Here is a 20,574-nt window from a genome sequence, read left to right as displayed (position 1 = left end):
GGAGAGTATGCACACAGAGTGCTCAATGCCCAAGTGACTGTGTGTTGATGAAGGCAAGTAGTAGAAGCTAATAATAGCAGCTATGATAGTGGACGTAGCACATAGGAAGAAAAACACCACCTAAGTGAAATGAAACACCAAACAGATAAAGCTTTTTCTTACACAAGGGTGAAGCTTGGCTTGATTTTTACTCACTTTCAGGAACTCTGAGAGCAGCACGGGACAAAGAGTGACGCGAGTTAGCTTTCTGCTAACCAGGTATGTGTCAAATACCTGTGATTAGCTTGTGCTAACATGCTAAGTCAGGTGCACAACTGTTGATTTCTCTCCCACGTAGAAATGTGAGGCTACAGGTGGTTGCTGGGCTAGTGAGTGTGTTCATGTAGTTACGGTTGGAGGCTGTGGGTGTGCTCTGCTGCTGGCAGCACAAATAATATCAAACAACTTAAGTGTTGAAATGTAACCTATCTACTGTCACAAGAAAAATAAACACCTGATCTCACCACAATAAAAAGCTCTCTTTTAAAAGAGTTTTTCCTCTGTCTTATGTCATGTTCCTCACTTTTCAAGCTCAGAAACAGGTCACACGTTGACTTGTGAGCTGTTTTTGGGGTAGGTGCTGTAACATATGTTACTTTTACTTCAGTGGAATTAACAGACAGCAATTAGTCAGTGAAGCAGCACTTACTACGTACTGTACTCTGTGTAAACAGGATAAAAAGAGAAAGTATCACTGAATCATGTAAAAGCTTACTCATGCTCCACTTTTGTAAATAATCTTATCATTATTTGTCGCCATGAACAGCACCACTAGGAAGTACAATGTTATCCTCCACTATCTGCTCTCTAATTTGCCATCTGTGGTGTTACCACAGTGTTTGCGTCAATCGTGTCACTGCAGCGCAAACGCATAGACCCAGAGCTCCTGGAGTATACATGCACTGAGGCTGCTGAGCACTGAAGTTTATCAATATGCACACAAGAGCAGCTTGGCTAAAATCCCTATTAAACTGAAGCATGCAGGGATTTGCCTCTCTGATGCAAGACGCTGCTGCTGTGGACGTCACTTTAACCGGCATGTCCCTCTCAGGTTGCTTTGTTTTCCTCTCCAGGTGTTAGTGAAAGCACACACACACACACACACACACACACACACACACACACACACACACAGCTGCTGGGACAGATGTGGTAATACTGAGATGTGTGTATACTGAGTCACGTCTGGCAGCAGACTGTGTGTGCGTGTGTCATGACTCTGGGCTTTTTTTTTCTTTTTTTTTTTTTTGCACAGAGGTTCAAAGTCTGGTCGCACATGTGCAGGAGGAGCAGCCAGACGGTCCAGGAACATGGCAGTTAGCTGCTGTGGTCAATTTAGGAGGAAAGGTGGATGGAAAACAAGAGTCGACAGGAAACAGAGCAAAGACAGGGATCGCTCGCACATTCTTCAACGCATGCACACACTCCAAAGACACACACAAACACATACACACACATACACAAAAGGAATGAGTCATCAGTGAGTATGTGAAAGGGCTTTAAGAGGCTCTAATTGCATCTGATGAGAAATATAAAAACTGCCTCTTGCACAGACAAGACAGAGGGGGAGGAAGGCGGAAGGAGAAAAGAGTGAAATACAGAACTCCTGCCATTTCTCCAGCTCTGGAATTAATTTCTCTCCATTAACTTGTCAAAATCAAATGGACGATGGCAATGAACTGCATCAATACATACGGTGAAATAATTACATGCAAGGAGGAGAAGCTCTCCGAGAGGTTATCTTGACAATCGTTCCTGAGAGCTGGCATCAACAACGCGTGGCTTGCTGGTGACATTTACGTAATTTAAGCGCCGCTTCACCCCTGCGTCATTAAATCCTCGCTGCCAAACCTATTAGCACCCGTTCTCTCCAGAGAACTTCATTTACGCAATGCTCTGCTGTGGCAGCGTCGAGGTGGCATCTTCGCCAAGCATCTTTTGCTCGCCTTGCCTCTCTCCTGGCGCCACATGCTGTGCCTAATCCCGTGGTATGGTTGACACAGTGGGGAGGGGGTCTCAGGGAGAAGGGTGGCGCTCAGCAAGGCCATCTGGGTATCCCATCTGCAACGCGGTTATGGCTGCGACTCTTTCATTCCTGGCAGCCGGCAACAAGCGATTACAAACGACAGGCCCGGATGACAGGGGCGAGAGAGGCTCCCCAGACGTCTCTGATGACGCCGAGGTGTGCTAATAATAGGATGCTGTTAGAGATGATGAGCTAAGTAACCTGGTTGTCACTAAAAAGGTGGCGGGAGGAAGGGACAGAGGGAGAGTGGGAGTGGAAAATAGGTTATGTTTATAGAGAACTACACAGATCCTGTTTGCTTGTGATCAGACTCAGTGGTTGGTATGAAAAGTGAGCAGCAGGGAAACAAGAGAAACTCGTGAAGACATTCGATTTGTCAACTTATCACACTAAACACGATAGTGATGCGAGTTTGTGGGAAGCCGTCCTCTTAAAAGTGTAGGAAAGCATAAATGTGTGATACAAACTGGAACGTAAAAACAGATCTTCACAAAATGATTTTGTCCTTCTCTGATTTTTTAAAATTGGTGTTTCACTCAGAAAAAAAGACACAAAATTTTCTGTGACTGAGGCTGGATTTGAGTTCCTTGACTCTAAATCAAAATGCAATACACAGCCTTTTTATTTTACAGAAAAACTGTACCTTGAAATACATCCTCAGCTATGATGGTTAAGAGTTGATCAAAACTATAAAACAATTCACTAAATATGCCCTCTAACATATCCCTAAACCAGGACAGAGAAGGGCTGTGACACAGAGCTATGAACAGCAACAGCAACAAATAAAAAAGCCAGAGCAAAAGTCAAATAGTCACCCACACCGTCAAAACTAGACCTTCACTGAAGGTATGAAAGCTGCACAGAAGCAGAGAGAGTTTGTAGACTGCAAAAACTAAAAACCAAACAATAATCAAAGTCTTGTTGTTCAGAAAATATCTTAATTCAGGAAGCTAAAACACAAAAATGATCTTAAATTGGTCAAAATAATCTGCTAATGGGGTCAGACAGAGAACACAGGTCGGGTTTCCGGAAATTAAAAAGAAGTTTTAGCTCTGAAAATTCAACCAGTAAACTTTTCTGGCACCATTGGCCAATATTTTGTCCTCCTTAGGATTTATTCAGGTATTGTTTTTATATTTTTATATCTTGTAAAAAGACATTTTTCTGGTCTTGTCAGTGAATGAAGCTCCAACCAAGTCCAGAACAGAAATTTAGCTTGAATTAAGACACAAGAGCCCCATTTCCACTAATTGGTTTAGATTGGGTCGTCTCGGTACGTTACAGATTTTGAGGCGTCAGTAACTAAAACTGGGACAGGTCCCTAAATTACTGAGACAAAAGCTGCGTTTCCAACAAGCAGTCTGGTTCGGTTCAGTATGGTTTGGCGCGGTTTGGTATAGTTAAGCCTGATCCCGTTTGCGTTTCCACAGCATGCCCTCTCATGGTAGGCCGGATGCCGAAAGCCACATCTGTTAAATAATAGTGTGACACCATAGCAGTGCCACACAGTGAACCCTGCTAATAAATCCAACGAAGAAGAAAAACGCGACCCAGTGAACAGAGAGTAACGATGGAAGACATCCAACAATTTGTCTTCTCTGTGATTGGCATGTAGCTCTTTGATACAAAGAACAATAAAGCTTTGTTTCAGAGAAGTCTGTGTGCCACCAGGAGAAATACAACCGCTGTCGTGGGGTAAGTGATAATTCTTTTGCCCAATCAACGGTCTGCAGTATTGTAGCTCCACCTTCCGAAATCAGATCAGTTTAGTCTGGCACCCATACGAAAGGGTCCCAAAAAGTGGGACGGCTTGACTCTGTTATTTGGGGGTCCGTCTCAGGATAAGTCAGTGGAAACGCCGTAAAATATGTGCCGTACCAAGACGAACCGAACTGATCTGCTTGGTGGAAACGGGGCTAAACCGTCCCACTTTTTGGTACCCTTCTGTTGGGGTGATAGACTAAAACAATCAGACCCCAGAAGGTGGAGCTTCAACACTGCTGTCTGTTGATCTGTCGAAAGAATCATCACTTCCTGTGCACTATCCTTGGAATGCTGTGTTAATGTCCAGCGTGGAAAACCACCTACTCTTCCACTTCCTTACAGTCACAAGGATGCATTTAGGTACCTAAACATGGTACCTTTTGATTTTACGTGAATCAGTACTCTGTACTTTTGACAGAATTCAGTTGGTACCTATAAAAGTACCTCATTCGGTTCCCATCCCTAACCAAGAGGGGGCACAGTTGGCCCCTACAACCCGTACCAAACTGTACTGATCCAAACCGGACAGCTTGGTGGAAACCGGGCAGAACACTTGAACTTCATTTTTTTCTTGAGAACTTTTCTTGAGAACTTGTATCAGGAAAGCACAGACCATTCAAACATTAGCTGCAGTGGTTATTTAAATAAAAACAGTAACGTTTCTCTGTTTATTGTTCCATCCATGAATACATCAGCTCACAGTGCTTTGACCCTCACTGACCTTTATGCTCCTGAGCCATCTGAAGTGCCTGTAAGGACGTCTGAGGGTTGATCTCCAGCTGGCACGCCAAAACTTTAGTTTGTCTGATTGATGGAAGAGCTTTGTGCAGCTCCTCACTGCCCAGCAGCATGTTGGCACCGGCCACGATCACGATGGCATTCTCACCTGCAGAGGACAGCGAAAGACGGGGTCAAAGGTGAAATAATCACAAACATCTGGTGGTGTTTAAACACTGTCAAACAGAAAACAGATTCACTCACAAAGGCTTTGCTGCCTTTTGTGATGGGGCTGCCCATTGATTTCAGTCTGATTAGCTGCGCCTGTATGCTTAGCTCATGGCAGCTCAAACTCAAAGTACTTGGGTCTTGTCTTATTTTGTTTCGACACAAAGCGCATATTAATACTGACTTGTTAATAAGCTAGGGTGTTTTTTAAAAGTAAGTTTACTATTTAAAAGAGTTTAGATGTCATTGCGTATTATTATGGCAGCAGGAAGCAGAGAGGTGGTGCGGTGCTCCAACTACGGTGTGCCATACAGGACCAAATCCCACTAAGTACATCAAAAGTTGATTTTAGACATAAAGTCATTAAGTTTGACACAGCTTTGCCAGCAGTGTAATTATGGGATGGGATATATTTTCTGTCACTTTCCATAAATGAAGACACTTTGTCAAGCAGGCTACACTGATTGCCTTCATGACATTTAATTACACTTGAACATATGTGTCATCTGAGTCTGAGTGTGTGTGAGAGTGTGTGTATCACTTGAGCCATGGTGAGACAATGATGACATCACAGCACTGAGCCCACAGTGTGAGCTTGTGTATGTGGACTAATGAAAATGAGCATTACTCGTACACGTTGACGCTTTGTTATGTACAAACAAAACCATTTCAACACGTCAGGGCCCTGTGCTGAGAGCAGGGTGCTGTTGGGTAATACTGAAAGCATTTACCTGCGCTGTTCACAATGATGGAGGCAGCTCCTGTTGCTGCGTCAGAGGTCTGCCCTACGAAGTCTGACACAGACAGAAAAGATTAAAGCCTTGAGGTGAAGGGCGAAGGCATCCATCATCTCTCCTTCATGCAGAACCAAATTTGTAGCTTGATCTTTGGCGGTGAATTTGAAAACTGGGACTAATTTCTATCCAGCGCCCTTCTGAAAAAGAAACATCATCATTCCCCTCCATGGAGAGCGCTGGCTAAGGTAGCTTCTTTTGGCCATGAAGAGACCTGCTGCAAACATCAGTAGTTTGCATTGAGAAAAACTTTTCACAACAACCTTTTTTTAACTGATTCAAGTGGTTTTAATATTAAAGAATATAAAAATAGAGAGTATATTTATCCAGAGGCACTGAGTTACTAAAAAGAACTGATAAAAAAAACAGACTGAAAGAAACACAGCTCTGAAACTGAAGTGTTTCCATGCATCATGGAAATGGCATCCAATTTGGCATGTGGTAAAGAATCTCTGTATCCTACCTGTGTTTACTCCATTGTCCTTGAAATTCTGGATGTAATTGTCTCCAAAAAAGTCTTTACCAACCTAGAAAAGATTTAAGGCAAAACAATAACAACAAAGAGAGTGTCAAGCAGGGTCAGACTTGGTTAGCGGCAACTTTTGAAAAGTGGTATACTCAAACCTCAGTTGGGTTGGATTTTCGTGTGCCCTGCCAGCATACTGGCATGGTGCCGCCGCCGAAAATGTGAACAAACGAACACACAAAGTCAACAAACGCACACACACGCAAACACACGACCAGCTGCGCCAAGCCTTGAAGACACAATAACCCCGCCTTCCCGCCTCTTCAGGCCCACCTCGCTTTCGTTTTCCTTCCCTCCTTCCCCTCTTCCCCTGATCCGCACAGGGATGTCCACATCTGTAGCTACTTTGGGTTGTGGAAGGGGTCCCCACCTTGCCCCGAGGCGCCTACTTCGAACCCACGCTTTCCAAAAAACGTGCCAAATCGCGGGCACTTCTAGCTGCCTGTGATGGTGGGTTGGGCTGGTATTGGCTGCTTGGCCCCAATCTCTTTGAAGAGCGGCCTTCCGTCTTGGATGTTTTTGACAAGCCCGGGTTTCTATTTTTGGGTTCTCCCCATGCCCGGAGAGCTCCTCCCGCACTGGGTTGTTATCGATCGGGCCTCTTTGTTCTGGAAGAGGTGGGGCTTCGGTGCTTTTGTGCTCAGGTTGAAAGGCCACTCTGAGCTTACTGATTGGAGACTCGGGGTTGCATGGTGAGGGAATAGGCTTTTTTGAAGACGCGCAAGTGTGGGTGGGCGTATGCATGTGGTATGGTATTGATCAAGAGAAAATGAGGCATGGAGAGTTGATGTTGTAAAATGACTGAAGTGTGAACGATGCCACAAGGTTTTTAAGAGTTCTTAACTACTTGGTTCGGTAGCTGATTGCTGATTGTTTGTACTGAGTAAGATGTGGGTGAGCCAAAGGTTGGGAAAGCAATGATATTCTTTCTCAGACACGCTCACATTCACGCCAACAAAGACTGAAAACACAAATACAGAAGTGGCTGCAGATTTGAGCTGACTCTCCTACCTTGCAGACCATGGCAGTTTTGGCCCCAAGTCTTGCAGCCTGGATACACTGGTTGGCCCCTTTCCCTCCAAAGCCAATGAAGAACTTGTGACCGTGGATAGTTTCCCCAGCTTTAGGTAGCCTTGGTGCCTGGCTGAGGGAAAAAGAAATGGACAGTGAGAAAAATTTTTAAGAAACACATTCAAAGATGTCAAAGGAACCTAAAGGGATGTCTCGTTAAAACTCCTGTCCTTAAAAAAATAAACCCTCTGTACAGGATCCTTAATGGCTTTTCTTAAACTCTAAGACTCTCCCCACACTCCACACAAAGTTTAAAAACATTGCTTCAAACTTTAAGAACACTTTTATTTGGCTTGCGAGCGCTCTACTCTGAAAACCAAGGAGGGAAGGGAGAAGTCAAAATGTGAAGACAACCCTTCAGGGCCAGATCTTTCCCTGGTTAAGCTATTTATTTATCACTGGAAAATGTGCAAAAAGCAAAAACAAGAGGTTTCTGTGGAGTCTGTGGAGGATTTTATCTTTTGGTCTTGTGGAGGTATTTCACAGAGAGGTCAACAAAATAAAACCCCGCTGGATAGAATTGAACATATGAGGTTTTTTTTTTTTATATTTCCAACACGACGGCGGTATTTTAGAATCACTGGCAGAAAACCGAGCTAAGAACTGCTTCATCACTTTAGGAGCACTCTGAATGTTTTACCTAGACATTCACTCAGCTGTGCCCGTGTAACTGGCATCAAATTTTGCAAATGATGCAACCAGCAAAACCCACAGATGTCTCAACTTGACACCGGCTGCACAAGTAATGCCTGACTCATCAGGGTTGGGTGAAGTCCCGCCTCTTGCCTCAGGTTTGAGTCGCCACAGGTGGGTGCCCCCAGGAGGAGCTGTCTGTTCCCTGGTTCCTCCTATCACTGGGCCAGGGTGGGTGGTGAGTAACATCGGGGAGAGACAACAGACGGCTTCATACTGTACGTCAGAATGCTGTGGTCTGGCCCCGGGCCAGCACTGCCCCAGGACAGAGGGTTTGTGGACGGCAACATGTTGTCATAAACTTGTTTTCCACCCGGTTGTTGCTCTTTTCAAACTCATGTGTGTGCGTGTGTGAGTGTGTGTTTGTGGCAGGTGTGCTATTACAGTAAGTTCATTCAATCCCAGGATTTCCAGTAAGTGAGACGCTGGTGGCAAACACTGGAGGTTGTTATAAATGCCGCTGTTTTCGCACCGGTGTGAGAAAACATTAAAATGCCCCAAGCTATAACAGGATGCAGGGTCAGCGAGGCTGAAATGTGGTGAGAGGCAAACAGGACAAAAGACGAGCGCACACACACACACACACACACACACACACACACACACACACACACACACACACACACACACACACACACACACACACATTACCTATTCTAGATAGCGCAGCTGTCCAAGTAAATTTTCCCCCGCTGTGTCACTGCTGTGTGACTGTGGAAAAAAAAAACTCCTTGCTGCCGACTTAAACATTTGTTGTGGGAAAATCCACAAGTTTCCTTCTCTGTAATAACTTAACATTCATCAGACTGATGACAAAATCATTTGGTAACAACCGTGCTGTAACCAGTTAGCCTGCAATAGGTAAGAAACACCTAGCTAATTAGCTTAGTATAGCGCAGACCCGAAACCGAACGACACAAGTCAGTAAATGCGTCAGTAAATACAACAGTCCTTTTTAGTTAAACCATCAGTTCTGGGTTACCAGGTTCACAGATGAAGAAAACTCCAGAAGAACAAACAAAAAACAGCTGAACATGTCAAATCTTTCCATTCCTCACCCCGTTTTTTTACACAAGTGAGTTACAACAGATCAGTTAGCTTAAGAGGTGTTGATAGACTTCTTACCTTTGAAGAGCTTAGCTGTCTTCCAGGACCATCTTTTATGCTAGCTAAAGCTAAGCTAACCAGAAGCCAACAGTGGTCAGAAGTTCTTCAAATGTGCTTCTTCATCAGATTTTATGAATCCAACAATTATCCTCTGGCTTGCTTTTTAAGTTTTGGCATCTTAAAAATGTCCTTCTCTTATAAAGAGCCTGAGCTCTTGGGAGCTGCTAATCAGGCGCAATCAGGCTTCTGATTGGCAGCACCTGAGGGCACCAGAAGCTCAGAGCAAGAGTCAGAACAGGCTGTTTGGCATTAGAAGAGATGATTTAGCTTTTTTTTAAAATGGGTGTAATCCACACACTCAGCTCTCCTGATAGACAAAAAGCATCTTTCCTATATAGAAATAGTCTACCAAACACAAACTGCTGTAGTTTTTAAGCTAAGTTGAGTTACCACTCTTATGACTGCAACCTAAACACAAAGCTAAAGCTAGTAAAGTTAGCTTATTTTTGCATATACTGACAAAAACTAAAATCTCATCAAATGTTTTTGTATTATTTTCAGTAAAAATGTCTTTTAAGACTTAATATAAGCCACATTCACCTGAGCAGTTCAGAAAAATGTCGTATTTCAAGTTATTTTAAGGCAAACATGAGGTCTGCTGCTTGTATTAAGTAATAAAAAATCTGCTTATGGGATAAGAGAAAAAGTTATTTGTATTAAGACATTATTGTAATTCCAAGAAACTGGACGGACACATTTTCCGTCTCATTGGCAGATTTTTTTAATGTGTTACAAGCAATTCAGACCCATGTTTGTCTTTAAAAGACTTGAAACATGACATTTTTCTGGACTGCTCAGGTGAATGTGGCTCATATCAAGTATAATAAAACAATCCTAATTAAAAATAAGGCAAAAACACATGATAAGATTTTAGTTTTTCTTTTGCAGTGTAGACAACGGTAACAGCCAACCAGGCGCTCTCCAGACCCTAGATCAACAAATTAAACCAACGCTTCTTTACTTTAGGAACTACTATGAGGCATCTTTGTTAAACGAGTGACCAATGTGAATTTGGGCTAAGTCTTGTGATACATATTCTACAGATTCAAGATTATAATGGGGGCCAGGGCTAAAATAAAGAGCTATTAAGATACATGTGCTCCTGAGCTGTATGCATTTTTTAACAGGCTCCACTCAGTCCAACGCTTACGCAGCATATCAGACGTGAAAATGACAGTCTTAACTTCAAATGGTGATTTTAGATTTGTTAAATTAGCCTGTGATCACTTTATTTTACCCTGCTTCATTGTTACACGACTGAGCGCTGACTCGACTGAGGAGAAGAACTTTGAGGGAGTTTTTCTGTGTGCTGCGTTATGATTTTTTTTTTTTTTTTTTTTTTGAGTTAAAAATGTTGATGTTTTTTTTTACAGTTTTCTGAGGCTGCTCTACAAATATAATAAAATGTGCTGCATTCACAGAAAAGCCTGTTAGATGGAGGTTGTAGGGTAACACTGTGTTTATGGTTATGAAACTATGGTGCCTGTTAGTTTTCAGAGAATGCTTCAAAACTTTTTTAAAATGGTAACTTCAGTGCTACCATATAGAAAAGTTCATATGGAGCTCTGGCTGAACTCATTTGTTGTTCAAAGACAATCCTCTTTCTGGGGCACCAGTTTGGCTCAGTAACTCATGTAAAGCAAACACAGTACTGAAGGTGCACAGCACGGGTTAAGATCCAACTCTTATTCTTTTACACATCATTCCCTCCTTCCTTCTTAAAATTAAAGACACATTAAATAATTCAAAATAAAAAATGATCCTAATTTGTGATTTTTTTATTTTTTTAATTGTTTAAAATTTTTTACTGTTTTTATTTTCTGGATGTTTCCCTTTGGTGGTGGTTTTTAGCCTTTTTTCCATCTATTTTATTTATTATTTACTGTTTAATTTTATTTTGCAAAGCACTTTCAAACATTTTTTGACTCCTACATAAATTATTATTATTATTATTATTATTATTATTATTATTATTATCATTATTATTATTATTATTATTATTATTAATCTCTTCAGATGCATATAAAAAGTTGCTCTTGTTGTGTGAATTCAGCAATTGCAGTAGCCTATCTGTTATAATCCAGTTCCACTTTATAAGGTGTAAAATATTTCCTTACATCTGGTCTTTTATGTCTGTGTTTTACTGAAGCACATGATGCTCTAGTTATCTGTTTGTCAGGAGGGCATTGTTTAATGTGGCATGGAGTGAGGAGAAGTATACATCTATCCTTTACAAACCGCTCCCTGACACGTGTTACTATTTGAAACGATCACACACAGTAGAGGAAATGTTCTCCTTCAGTTCTAAACAGCCAGAGTTTGTAAAAATGAATGAGCACAGACTTCAGCAGATTATTAGATAACATGTGAAATAACATTTGGTCATCAGCTGTCTAAAGCTGGATAACTAACAGGTAAGATAAACAGATTTCCAAATTCTTAAATAAACCCGCCCACGCCTCCTCGTATCCACTGAGACACTCGGCTATTGTTGTCTGTGGTGAGTGCACCAAACAAACAGGGCACTTATGTGCTAAAGTGCAACCTCAGTGCGTTTTCTCCCATGGAACCAAAAGGCTAAAGCAGGTGTTCAGTGACGTGAAGTGTTTGCTTTGAGGCTGGCTCTCATTTCCCTCTCCTCTGTTTCTATTAAAGTCATTCCTCAGCTGTTGGTGAGAAACAGGGAAGTGGACTAAAAGCTCTGTTATCAGGGGTTTACACAAGAGCTTCTCTTTCCAGTAACAAACACACAACTAAAAGGTGAACTCACCATTTTAAAAGACGGATTGAATAAAGAGAATGAGATGTGTTTCCTGTATTAATGTAAAATTCATAAAAGTATTACAGTCAAGGTGAACACAGAATCCTTTCTCGTTGAAGTGGGGGTCCTATAGGCTTCTGTTTTGATCTTGTATAATTGGTACATGGAGAAAGCAGGACAAGGACGGAGCATAAAGAACAGGGTGTACAGAGAGAGGATACCTTGCATGGACACAGTGAGCTGCTTTGCTAACAAGAGGTTCAGTGTCAGAGGAGGACGTGGGCGTTTATTTTTGTGTGGTCAGACCATTGGTCGGCCCCACGTGTATGTTGCTATTATTCACTCGATGGTCATAAAAATGGCCGTATCAGTGGATATAATGAGCCACTTATCAACCTATTCAACGTCTGAATTGGTTGGTGCTTATGGAAACATCGCAGGATGGGCTCATGGTTTTACGTTTACATAAGGAAGTCACGGGGAAGCTGGAGCGGTTTCTGCAACAACTCATCTGTAGACAAATTATACTGCAGAAGATTTTTACAAAAGTGGAGTTTGTTTTACAGAATTTGACATGAAGTTTTTGGGAAAGAGACGAGAAAACGGTTTGAGAAAACTAAATAACAAAACAGCTTCCTGTTTGTTTGCGCTCTTTGCTGCTTTGTGCTTGAACAAACTTTTTAGTGGAATCAACCTGTTTAAAGAGGTAGCTGATCAAATCTGAAAGGACAAGATATTAAAAGGAGGAAAAGAGTTTTTTTCCTTTCTTCTCGACTCATTTATACACAGCCTACACACTGGATAGTTTAACTGTTCTGATTTTAGCTTTAAGTGTACAAACGATCCAAGAATCTAAGGAAAAATATACCAAGAAAAATGAAAACATTTATCGTGTCATGTGATAAAGGACTTAAAACTGAATCAATTTAATTTATTTATTTATTTTTCTAGTATACACTCAAACTATCAGGAGTGAGTGAAGAGCTCAATTTTTATCAATTGGCTTCAGATTTAAGACAAGTTAGACCGTCTCTTTAACTTCCTCCACACTTCCTCCTGAGCTCTCGTAGCTCATTAGCTCAACACACAATAACAACAAATCCAAAAACATGGCTGCCACTGTTAATGAAGAGTTTCTAAAGGTGCAGTCTCATCAGTTTGTATAGAATCTAGTTTTACTGAGTAAAGTCAACCTGATGTTTTGGATTTTATTTTACAATTTTTTTCATTATTTGTGTAAAAGTTCCTCTCAGAACTCTTGGATGCGGTGTCTGTGTTTTTCTCCAGTTCTGAATCACACCTGTTTTACCAGCAACTGGCACTTCAGCTTTCTCATGTTATTTGGAAAGTTATTATGTGAAGAAAGCTTTTTGTTATTGAACAGCTTCATAAAAAAGTGAACAGATTTCAGGTGCAAACACCCTCCAGCTGAACTATCACGTTTCACACACGGGGTTTAAAAAGAACTGGAAGATTCACTTTACAGGAAAGATAAAGGAGAGAGTATATCTCTGCATCTACAAGGTCTATTTCAACCATCCTGGTGTCATGATAAAGGGAACGCTTGTGAAATTTGTTTGGAGGTGTCAGTTTTGGTATTTATGGCTCAGAGTAATAACTCAAGTATTTGAACCACCTTCCATGTGTTTGTGAATTTTAGGAACAATGATCAGACTTTATGAACAGTCTGCCTCCAAACAGCTCACGTCTCTCATGATCAGAAAAGGTGGGTTTGAGTCTTTTTTTTTTACTATTAGTGTTTTTTTTCTAATCTTTTGTGTGAAACAATTTTAAAAGTTGATTAGAATCAAAAATCAAGTTTGGTGTGACAGAATCAGTGAGTGTATTTTTGAGCTGTATGGCCCGGCTCTAGTAATAAACATGCAGCCTGTCTCTGGGCACAGAGGATCATTGTTTGACCCTTCTCACATCCTCCACTCAAAGTATGAGCTACAACATTACAGACAAACATTTTAAAACTCATTTCTGCCTATTTTAATTCAGTTTCTAATTTTCATTATTTCATTTTTTTGCATCATAGTGCTCACATACTTTTCTCTAATTTATGAGAGCGTTTGTGAATAATATTTAAGATATGTTTGTGGTTATATCCATCAGGGCTTGACATTAACTTTTTTGCTCACCAGCCACTGTGGCTAGTGGTATCCCTTAGTTACTAGCCACTCAGTATTTTCATTGGCCACAATTTATTGTTGGATAATTATGTTCAATATGATTAAAGCGGATGATGAAATGCTAAAGTTTACTTATAAAAAATTTACAACCTCTTTAAATGTAAATGACCCCTATGCACACTCAAAACAAGTCTACATCAATGTTAAAATCCACAGGTCCTTAATCAGGTATTCAGCTCTGATAAAGTTGTGTGTAACATTGTGCTCCTTTCATATGAAAATATGCAGTCTGTTAAGACATAGTAATTAAAATAGTAGTTTGTTATTGCTTATGATAAAATGGTAAAGGGGATTAATTGAACTGATAAAAACTCAGCTAGAGACACTGTCTGCTTAAATATTTATTAAGGATTGTAATCAGAAAATCATTTCTTTTTTCATGAGAATGACAATGAAGGAGAGGTAAATTAAATTTCCCCAGAGCTTTCATCATCAGTCCTCTTTTTGCTTTTCTCTCTGCTCCATGTTTGAGATAAAATTCAACATGCCAAAGTGGCCAGTGGGAGCGGCGGTGTTGCCAGCCACTGCGAAAATCCACCCGCATTTGGCCGGTTGGCTGGTGTTAATGTCAAGCCCTGATATCTATGTTTTATCTATCTCTGTGGAGGCGGATCAGTGTGTGCAGCTGTGGAATATCTGATAAATGTATCAATAAAAGTTATCCTGTATTATGCATCATATTAAAAAAGTCACTTTTCTTGTGGGCTGATGTATTACTGGATGTACAAATGGTCAGTAAATTGTGATCTGATACCAATCATATGGTTATATTTCTTAAACTATTTGTTTTATAAGATCAATCAAAACCCCAGAATATGAGTTTACAGACACAGAAGATCAAGTTTAGCTGAAAATACAGTAAAGTCACTTTTGTCTAGTGCTGTTGCGATGTAGTATCCTTTTTTTTTTTTCGTCTTGTTAAAAAAATGTGCTTCAAAACTTAGGAATAAATTTGCCACGCTTTGCATTTGTGTTTTTTTCTTTCTTCTTCTTTTTTTTTCTTTAATTCATTAATGGTTGAGAATGAGTCTAAATGCGATAACCTCAATCTTCCTCACCAAACTATGACAGGGGACAAACCTGAAGGTCTGGTCTCTTTACAGAGAATAAAAGCACCATAACGAGGTCTGTGTATCGTTCTGGGTTTGTTTTTAACCTTAGTTTTTAAAGCTCACCTCACAGAGACGCTCTGGTTCCATTCTAAATAAAAACAAACCAGAAGAAGTTGCAGGAAAAAGCCTCCTCAGTGCACTGAGTGTATGCAGGAAATAAAACGGAGAAGCAGTCAGCTGTGGCAGTAGGGGGCACTGTATGGCTTTGACAATGGGTTAAAAATTTGGAGACACTCTGCTCCTTCTCCTCCACACACTGCTTATTTAGCCCACATTAAAAACAAACCTTTAATAAACAAAGTAGAATACTTTTCTCTGCAGTCTGACTGAAGTTTGTTCTACAAAACAGCCGAGAGATCCCCTAAAAACAGAAGCAGAGAACGCAGAGTGTGTGAGACTGTGAGGGTGTGTGTCAGTGTGTGTGTGTGTGTGTGCTGCTGTCTGACAGTTAATTGTACTTCCACCCAAACACTGGCTGCTCAAGACAACTGGATTTTTAACTTCAAAGCCAAGCATATCACTTTGAAGGGCTGTGAATGTATCCCAACCACCCTCCCCTACCCGCGTTCTGACCTCCATCCAAAAAGCCCCAACCTCACAAACACACACACTCTCACACACAAACTAACACACACTCTTTCCAAAAACAGGCCATTTCCCGTTAGCTTATTAGAGTCTTAATTGACAACTCCTGCCCTTCAAAGCAGAGAGTCAGTGGTTGAATTGCTAATGAGCGACTAAATAAATACTGGGCCAGAGAAAAAAAAGACACAGCACATGTTTTCGATGAGTGGAGACTTGAGAGTGACAATGTGACGACTTGAGTTGGAGCGTGCACATGCAAGAGTGCCATGAAACTTTTCTCCCACTAGCACAGATTGTGTTTGTTTATTCAGATCTCCATTTGCTGGCAACCAGGTGACATCTCTATCCCATAAAAATATAACACGAGCTGCATGACAGAACTGTCACAGGCGCTCAACAACACTCTTCTTCACGCTGACAGGACGACATTTACTTGGCCAGAGCCCATGGAGCCTTGACATTATAGCGATTCTACTTCTTTTAAGATTGTGTCATTCCTCACAAAGGTTTTTGGTAAATGAGGGTGACAAATTGTTTTCAACCAACCCATTGTGCGCGAGTTGATGACTAACGATTAGTGGGAATGGATCCTACTTGGCTCAACAGATCTCACCACGTACGATGATGATGCAACACTGACATTTCAGTAAGCAGTAATTATAACAGATCATCTGCACATTTTGAGTGTTGGAAATCTGAGTCGGCTCCACCATGGGACGCTCACACCTGCATCATCTGTCAGGGGCTGCAGCAGTGATTGAGTGCCTGAAAAGCAATGACCTCAAGTAACTGATCAGTTTTCAGGGCTCACTCCTGTTTCCCTTTTCAACTTCCAGACTCCTCTGCCAACTATTCAGGTCATGTTTGACATCAAACAGCTGGTGTTTCATATGAAGAGGAATCTAACAAATCCTGACGAGCTCATTTTTTTCTGGATGTTTTTTTTTTTTTTTTTTTAAAGTAAAGCAGCTTTCTTAACCCCTTTAACTCCCACTCCTTTTAACCCTTAACCCTTCGATGCCTGTTGCAGATTTCTGACATACCCTGTCAGGTCTCGAAGCAGCTGATGTCATGTGACCTGAGCTGTGCCTCTGACTGGAAAATCAAACAATCCTTATAACTTCTAAACTACTGAGTTAGAAAAAAATTTACTCACAGTACAGTGTGTGCTGATAGTGAAATCAGTGTTTTAGACCCGAGCTGTTTTTTGAACCAGGCTGTAAATATGTTTTTAATGCTGTAAAAGTCTGTTTTTCTGGCTGGGTGTGTACGTGACTTCTGGTTTTTCTGCAGCCAGACTCAAGCGGATTCTTGACAAACAACAACTTTTAGCACTTCAGCATAGGCTTCATTTTCACTGACTGGATGTTGCCCCTTGGAGGCAATACATTGGTCAGAGGGTGAAATTATTATATCTATATCGTATGACCTATTTATAACTATTGTGTGTGCCTTATTCAAATTTTATAATTTCCACCCAATTTTGTATCCATAGGAGTGCAAAAACACACAAAAACTAGTTTTAGATAATTATAAATTAGTTCAGGCAGTCTTTCACTTTTGAAATCAAGGGGTATAAAGCCTATTTAATTTTTAGCCCTTAAACACCCCCCCCCCCCCAAAAAAATAAAAATAAATAAATAAATAAATAAAATAAAATAAAATAAAAAATAAAAATAAAAATTTTAAAAAAATAAATTAATAAAATAAAAATAAAGTAAAATAAAATAAAATAATAAATAAACAAACAAACAAACAAACAAACAAACAAACAAAATAAAATAAATAAATAAATAAATAAAACAAAATAAAAAAATGATTAAAAAAAAATTTCTGGACCTCCAAGATCAGAAAAAATTAATCAGAACCATTATTTCAAGCCTTAGAGATGACCTGATCAGATTTTACTCAGTTCAACAAATTTTCTATGACATGCAGTGACTCAAAAGTGCTCTTGAGCAACATGTTAAAGGGTTAAAATTTACTGAAAACTTACATTCAACTTTCAGGAAGCCCTCGTACGTCACACAAACCCGTCTGCAGAGGAAGTTGGCTGATAAGTCATATCCCTCGACTGCACAACATTTATCAGTCACCAAGTGATTTGACTGGATGACAGACTCCCTTGAGGCTAATCCAGAGAACATTAGCATCAGGGCTTTGAGTTTTTATAGTTAAAAACATGTTAATATAGAAAAATACCTTTGTTTAGATTGTTGTTCATTTTTTGGTAGAGATGTGACAGGATCAATTTATTTTGATTGCACGTTTAAGTTCCAGTATTCATGATTTCATAAAGTTTATATGCCATGAAAGGCATGTCTTTGCTTTGGCCTTAAATGGGGCTTCTACAGTGGCTGTTAGGTGCAGACAATTTGCAAAATCCACAACACAAATGCAAAAGTCACATCACATCGGGAGTTAAGAGGTCAGCTATCCCAACGGAGATATAAAAGTTGAGAAAGTGAGGAAATGATTGTTACCTTTTTTAACTTCAGCTATGATAAATAAAGCTTTGTAGGGGTCTCACCTTGTGATATCCTTGGTGGTATTTATATTTTTATGTGTACCGGTGATGTGTTCATCTTTTATGTAGCTTTATGAATCATGTCATAACGTTGGCGTTATAGCTATATTCCTCACAGCTGAAGTTAAAAAAGAAAACAATCATTTACTTACTGTTACAACTTTTATGTGTCTGTTGGGATAACTGACCTCTTAACTTATGATATGGCTGTACTTCCAATGTGTGGTAACTTTTGCAAATTGTCTGATACCTACCTGCCACTGTGGACTTTACTGAATGACATTAACTTCATGGTCTTGAATAAATGCTACACTGCTACACCTGGGACTGAAACCAGACCAAAGCCAACCTGAGGATGTCTTTTTGCCTGAGGTCAACCATAGCGTTAACAAGTCTCAGGTCATCAACGTGATGTCAGAGTTCAGTTAAAGGGCTGAACAATTTTGGAAAAAGACTCTAATTCCATTTTTTTTAGACCAATATTGCGATTTAGCTTACGTTTTTGGGGGAGGGACATTTATCTTCTGCATTGTTCACTTGTTACACATTTTAAGTCATTTTATAGTATGACTAACACAACAAAAGATACTGTTAACATTTAAACAATTCTTCGTTGCATTTCTTAATTTAAAAAGAAAAAGGAACACAGTGAAATTTTACTGACCTCCAGTTGTCAGTAAGAGTAACAAACCATAGAAAATAAAGTGAACAAGGGGTATGCGATTTACTGTATGGATCTTTGTAGCTCACAGGGGTTTTTGCCAGACAAAAAAAAAACAGCATTTTGACTTTTGATGATTTGAACAAGTTACTATATTCTCTCCGGGTCTTCGTACATGAAACTTTTTTTTTTTTCAAACTGCAACCTTTGCGATTTGAAAATTGCATTCTATTACATTTCTTTTTACATTTTCTTTTTTACCTTCAACTTTTCTGTGTCTGTAACTGTCTGATTAACTTTCATTGTGGCTGTACTTCTATTAAGTTGTGGCTTTTTGCATTCGTGTTGTCACTTTTGCAAATCGGCTGACACCTAGCGGCCACCATACGAAAGAGAACTAAAAATAAAAATCAGAAATAACGAAGGATTGCAGTTCAAATGGAACTGGCACCCCAAAAATTGTAAAAGAATCAAGAATCAAGAATCAAATCAGGAAAAAAGCACTGTAGCCTATGTCTTGAACAAAAGTGCCCTGCTGGCTCTTGTGATGCAGTCTCCAGCTGTTGTCAATCTACACCTGCGCCCCCATGCTTAGCTCATGGCTTATAGCTCAAATGTAAATTCTGGTTATATTTTAAATTCTGTTAGGTAAGGAGTAAATCTACCTTTACTTGATGAAGCAAAGTTTCTGAAAGTAATATAAAAGCAGATGCTGCAGCAGCTTGGGACACACAGAGTCCCTATTAGAAATTCAAAGCTCTGATCTCTTGCTCTTCATATTTTACACATTACCTCTATGTGCAACATGTTTCTGATAAATACAAAACTGATGGATAAATCGGTTTATTTTCACCACAAAACGGGCAACTGATCTGAGTACAGCTGATAGCCAGCTTAAGTTTCATCAGACTGCATTAAAATCTGATTTTGAAATCGCAAAGAAATGCGCTGATCTGGTTGGAACTAATATTTTCCATTTCTCCCTTTTTTTTTTCCTACAAATTTTCCAGACAGTAACAATCCAGACTCAGAGATAATAAAAGACATATGTCATTCCCACGTCACAGTTTTCCACACTGCAAAGAAACCCTGATGCTTGAACAACAAGCAATATCCAGAGCTCTGGTTTTCTAAATGACCGGAAGCTGCTCTTTGAAGAAGTTAAACGTTGCTTTAAACATTTCAGGTTTTAGGATAAGAACTGAAATGGCGGTGGCTTTATCTAAGTTTAGACCACTTCCTCTTTTTATGTGCAGACAGAACTCTGCAGTTGGAAAACACCCGACAGCCCTCATGCCAACTTTTTCCACATGCTTGCATGTCAAAATAACCCCCCATAGGAAAATAATGCCTGTGGTGGTTAATAATAACAATAATAATAATGGAAATGTATTAAAGATAAGAAAATTAACAGTTGTTGTAGCTACACCCCTGGAGACTGTTTCTGTCTGTTGGTCTTTCCATGTGCCAGTCACAGCACAGCCTAACAGTAAATGATTTACTGACCTCTGTCATTGATCCCTCAGCAGAAAAAACAACAGGTCTGTCTTGTAAGACACAGGCTCACAGAGGCAGAGTCTTGTTTTCAATCACATTCCAGCTCACTCTGGCAGATTTATTGAAGTAGAGAGAAAAACTTGCTCTTTTTTCCAACTCCTCTACAACAAAAAGTACAACCAGGTCATCAATGTGCACTTGGTAACCACAT

General features: G+C 40.1%; 1 protein-coding gene across 3 annotated transcripts in view; it reads right to left on the bottom strand.

Moving 5' to 3' along the window:
- rbks (ribokinase) overlaps window positions 1–20,574 on the bottom strand; it is a 53,859-nt gene that overhangs the window by 27,832 nt on the left and 5,453 nt on the right. Inside the window, exons 1-5 of one of the 3 annotated variants that reach the window (XM_074691967.1) lie at window positions 8,984–9,152; window positions 7,106–7,238; window positions 6,032–6,095; window positions 5,506–5,568; window positions 4,551–4,715 (exon numbers count right to left, since the gene is read on the bottom strand). In XM_074691967.1, coding sequence (XP_074548068.1) covers window positions 4,551–4,715; window positions 5,506–5,568; window positions 6,032–6,095; window positions 7,106–7,117 — 304 coding nt within the window. In that variant the 5' untranslated portion in view covers window positions 7,118–7,238; window positions 8,984–9,152. Of the gene's footprint in view, window positions 1–4,550; window positions 4,716–5,505; window positions 5,569–6,031; window positions 6,096–7,105; window positions 7,239–8,983; window positions 9,153–20,574 lie in introns of those variants that run through there. The other 2 variants (XM_074691966.1, XM_074691969.1) reach the window with 2 other exon arrangements.

This window comes from Halichoeres trimaculatus, unplaced genomic scaffold (genome assembly GCF_033239565.1).
Source record: "Halichoeres trimaculatus isolate MK-OKI-2021-1 unplaced genomic scaffold, fHalTri1.1 fHalTri1_scaffold_17, whole genome shotgun sequence".
NCBI lineage: Eukaryota > Metazoa > Chordata > Actinopteri > Labriformes > Labridae > Halichoeres > Halichoeres trimaculatus.
Note: the sequence above shows the minus strand (reverse complement) of the source record. Positions and strands in the feature narration are given on the sequence as shown.